Raw genomic sequence first — 4750 nt, forward strand, 5'->3', positions numbered from 1 at the left:
TGATACTGAAATGTAAGTGAGAAAGAGATTCCAGAGGCTCTTTATCTCCCGGCAAACAACTCACGTTTACTGCATTTCCAGAAAGAAAAGTATGAAATGTAAAAATGCACATAATATATAATGTACTTAACTTTCAAAGGTTCCTGCCATTCACTTTTGCTCTGCCACTCCCCCCATCGCTACTTTCAGGGCAGCCGGGGTGCCCGTGGCCAAGGTGCCCGTGCGGGGCAGCCCCTACCCGCACTCCGCACACCCAGGGTCCCTGCGGGCAGCTCCCGCTTGAGGCCCCGCGGCTGAGCGGCGGCGCCGTCTCGCTCCCGCTAGCAGCTGCCTTTCTCGGCGCCGCTGTTGCCGGGCTTTCACGGGACACTCGACCGGCGGCAGCAGCTGCTCGGGCAGCAGCAGCAGCCTGCGGCACCTGGTGGGGTTGGTGTCCTTTGGGGGTGCGCTATTCCGGTGTAGCAGCGCAGGAGCCGTTACCACGGCCGGGATTCGGGAGCTCCGGGAGCGCCGGCTCCCCCCGGCACCGCGGCTCGTCGCTCTCCGCTTTGTGCCGGGGACGTGAAGGCTCGTCCCCGCCGCGATTCCCGGCCCCTGTCGCGGACACCGGAGCGCTGTGCGCGGCGCGGAGCCGACGCCGGCCCTGCCGCCTCCCTGTGCCGCACGGAGCCGAGCGACCCGCTCCCGCCCCTCTCGCCTCCCCGCCACGGCCCGTCACGGGCGCGGACGAGAAGCGGGGCCGGCGCCGGGGCAGGGCGCAGCCCCGGGGCGGAGCTGACGCCGGCGGTGGCGGCCGAGAGGAGGCGCCGGCGCCGCAGCAGAGAGTCGGTGCTGGCGGGGGGCAGCGAGGCGCGGGCGGCCGAGCGGAGCGCAGCGCAGCGGCGCGGCGCGATGCGGCGGTGCCGGGGCGCAGGGCTGGCGGCGCTGGCCACGGTGCTCCTGGGTGCGCGGGGCTGGCGGCGGCGGCGGTGGGGCTGGGGGCCCGGGGCTGTGCCCGGGGGCATTCTCCGCGGGGACAGCGCCATCACTTTTTTCTCCTTTTTTAAGTCGGTCTTTCTGCCTCCCTCCCTTATCTGCCATCTCCCTTTCTCCTCTTTCAGCTCTCCGGGTCCCCCCTCGCCTCTTTTGCTCATCCTTCTTCATCCTTCTTAGAAGTACAACTTGGCTTTCCTGTGCTGCTCCTGACGTCATTCCATCCATCCATTCATTCCCCTGTGCCGTCAGCATTTGTTCTTGCCCTGCAATCTGCCGTCCTTCATTCACCGTCACAGCTCGTCTCTCCTGTCTGCTTTTCCCGCCTTCATCCGTCCTTCCACCCGTCTGACTTCCAACCCATCCATTCGTGCATCCGCGCCAAACTTCTAAGCCTTCTCCGGTCTCTCCACACACCGATGCAGAGATCCTTCTCCACCCCAGCCACTGGCCGCATGTCCCCATCCGTGCCGACTGCCTCTGTCTCGCTGCTGCTTTCCCTCTGCCCGACCCTTTCTCCGGGATTCTCCCGCGGAACCGGCTGCCGGAGACGGCAAATCACCGACATAAAGTGATTTTCGGCATTTTTGTCTTCTTTCTCGGCAGTGGCTGCGGGCAGGGCACAGGTGCAGCAGAAGCCGTCGGAAGAAGCCACCGAGGGCGCCAGCATCAACATCAACTGCTCACACCCCAAAATACAGACCAGCGACGTGATCTACTGGTACCGGCAGCTCCCGGGACGAGGTCCCGCCTTCATCGTGAATGCTGTCAGAGGGTCCAAAGAGGTGCAGGACCCGCCGGGGACCCTGTTCGTGGCCGCAGACCGCCAGTTCAGCGTCCTGCAGCTCGCCCGGCCCCGGCGGCGGGACGCCGCGGTGTATTACTGCGCGCTGAGAGACCCGGCGGGACAGAGCGGGGCTGTGGCCGGGCACGAACCGCCGCGGGCGGGGTTTGCGGGGCGGGGCGGGGTCTGGGGCGGGGTCTGGGTGTGGGTGTGGGGCGCTGCCGCTCCGCCCGCCGGGGTCGCCTGACCCCGCGCCGCCCCGCACAGCGCCGGGCGCGGGTCCCGCTGCGCCGGGGCGGCGGCGGCGGGAGGGGCCCCGAAATGTCTCCCAAGCCGCCGAGCAGGCAAGGAGCTCCCGCCCCGGCCGTGACGGAGACAGACATAGCCCCGCCGCTGCAGCGGCGGGTGACGAAACAGCGACCTGAATGGTAGTGATGCCCGCGGTGCCCGGAGATGGCGCGATTGAGCTGATCAGGATCTCCTGGTCTCCCCATTTGCTGGCACCTCGACGCACGAACCCCCAGTGCCCACAGCCCCACAAGAGTTGATGGTGCACAGATCTACGCGTGCACACTGTGGACATGGTGGATTCCTCCGGTAACTGGCCTTAGACACTCAGGCCTATCGACAGATGATGCGGCATCACCTGGTCTCCCAGTTGCCTCATGCACATGACACAGACACACAACAGAGGCAAAGAGGGCTCTCCAGCATTTGGTCCAGACCTGTGGCCTTACCTGTAGCTGATTCCCAAACCCCATGGTCTCTCCAGTAGCCGGCTGGGAGCTCCTGGTGCCTCCAGTAGCCAACTTGCAGCCCACCCTTGTCTCTCCGGTATCTGACTCCTGGGGACCCAGGTTAGCACAAGCAGCTGGAGGTTGCCCACGTGGCTGCTTGAAGGGGTGGAGAGGGCTTTTCAGCAAAGCAAAGGGCTGTGCTGTGATTTCTTCGCCCCTGCCAGAGGGGGCAGTGTGTCTGCCTCTGGTTGAGGGTTTCTGCAGCAGGTGCTTTTCCCAGAGACCTTTTCCTTGAGGAGCTTCTTCCTTGGCTGAGGGAGAACAGAAGGAAAATCCTTGTGGAGAGAGACAGCCTGGGTGCAGGTGCCTTTGTCTGTGTCTGTGTCTGGCCCTACCTCTGTTCAAACAGTACCTAGGGAGAAGGGGGACACGAGCAGGTGCAGAGGGGCCCTTCCTGATCCTGTGCTGGGGTGGGCACAAGCCTCTGTCTCGGGCTGGGCTCTGGATGGCAGGGGAAGTTCACCATGGACACTTCTTCCTTGCTGGGGGATGGCTGGGCTGCTTCTGATCTCCAGGAGGGGCAAAAAGCAGGAAGACACCCAGCAGCCTCCTTGTGCCTGACAGCAGGCTGCACAGTCTTAGGCTCCTACGTGATATTTTAGGTGCCCAGGGCCCCTTTGCCAATGTGGCACAGAGTTCAAAGGCAGCAGTGCTACATGTCTGAGTGAGAGGCTATGCAAGCACCTTTGGAGCTATTGGGTTGTGAAAGAGCTCGGATGTGGCCTGAGTGCACATGGGAACCTCCCAGTGCTGAAGAAGCCTCCCCTTGGCCCTTGGGAACATGGAGCACAGAGAAGGGGGCAACTTGATTGCTTCCTTAGGCTGAGCATTTTAACAACTGCAGCTCCTTTCTCCAGAGAGCCTCCCTGGGGCAGAGGTGTAAGGTCCCAAGGAGATCTGTGTGGAGCAGCAGTGAGAGAGTTTTGCTCCACCCTCTGGGCTGAGGCCTGGAGGGTGCTTTGAGCTTGCAGAGGGAGGGGAAGGCAGGACCTGGTATCTTCAGCACCCTCTTTCTCGGAGATAGTAGACACCTCGTGGAGTGGAGATCGTGACATGGCCCTGATTTTTCTGGCAGCCTTCGTGGGACTGGCAGACTTTGGTGAGACACGACTTTCAGGCTGGGGAGGATCAGAACAAGGGAGTGTCCCGTCAGTGCTGGAGGGGGGCATGCGAATTCTGACTTTGCGGGGACCTGGCAGTCTTCCTGCAGGGAGAGCAGGGGGCTGCAGGTGGAGCACAGCAAGTACTCTGAGGGATGTCAGGAGTGATGGGCATAAAAGGGGGAATAAGGCTCTGCACATCTCTTTCTCAGATAACAAGAGCCTTTATGTGCACTGTTTATCCATATGTATTTAGAGAGAGAGAGAAATGCAAGGGGGGAGGGGAGGGGGGACCAGTGCTAGATATGGGAAATTCTCTCCTGGGTGTCTTTGAAAAAAGTGTTGCCAATCTATGCTGGAATGACAAAATGCTTGAAGGGCATTCAGAGAAGGCTAAGTCCATGCTGGGAGAGGTGGAAAGCTTTAAAAAGCCAGGGCATGGACAGACACGGTGGTATGAATGTTACAGTGAGAAGTAGGAACAGAGCTAGGAGAGGCAGAAGGAGAGAGCAACAGTTAATACAGCTGCTTCTGATCTCCAGGAGGGGCAAAAAGCCAGTGACACATACAGAAACACCTGATGGCCTCACAGCCCAAAGAGCTACTGCTGAAAATCAGGATGAGCTCACAGCCTGGCCTATGAGGAGTACCAAGACCTTGCAGAAAGAAGAGTGGACAGACAAACCCCTTAGTCTTTCCTAGGCTGTGAAAAGTGACGAATGGAGATGGGGGATAGTGAGAGAGCTGATGAAGTGATAGATAGATGGATACAGAGACAAGCAGTGCTGAAATGCCTTTCTGGCTTTACAGGTCATGCACAAAAGGACTTTGTGCTCCAGTTCCCACCAGAAGCCACCATCCAGGCACGACACAACACAACGCTGCACTGTAATTTCTCCACCACCAGCTCTAATCCCTACACATCTTCTGGTACCAGCAGCTCTCAACGCAGCCCCCTAAACTGTTACTGCAAGTGGGAAAATGGAAACCTCGGGAGGAGTCAGGAAGGTTCTCCTCTGTGCTGTCTGTGGAGAACTTGCAGGTGCTTCTCCATGTGCAGAACGCTGAGCTCCAAGACAGTGCCGTCTATCTCTGTG

General features: G+C 60.4%; 1 gene segment (V, D, J or C); it reads left to right on the forward strand.

The window, feature by feature from the left end:
- Window positions 1–891: 891 nt before the first annotated feature.
- On the forward strand, window positions 892–4113 carry LOC136994346 (T cell receptor alpha variable 4-like). The segment is given in 3 exon segments: window positions 892–943; window positions 1579–1867; window positions 4083–4113. Coding segments are annotated over 3 exon segments (372 nt in total).
- The last annotated feature ends 637 nt before the right edge of the window (window positions 4114–4750 follow it).

Source organism: Apteryx mantelli, chromosome 28, assembly GCF_036417845.1.
Source record: "Apteryx mantelli isolate bAptMan1 chromosome 28, bAptMan1.hap1, whole genome shotgun sequence".
NCBI lineage: Eukaryota > Metazoa > Chordata > Aves > Apterygiformes > Apterygidae > Apteryx > Apteryx mantelli.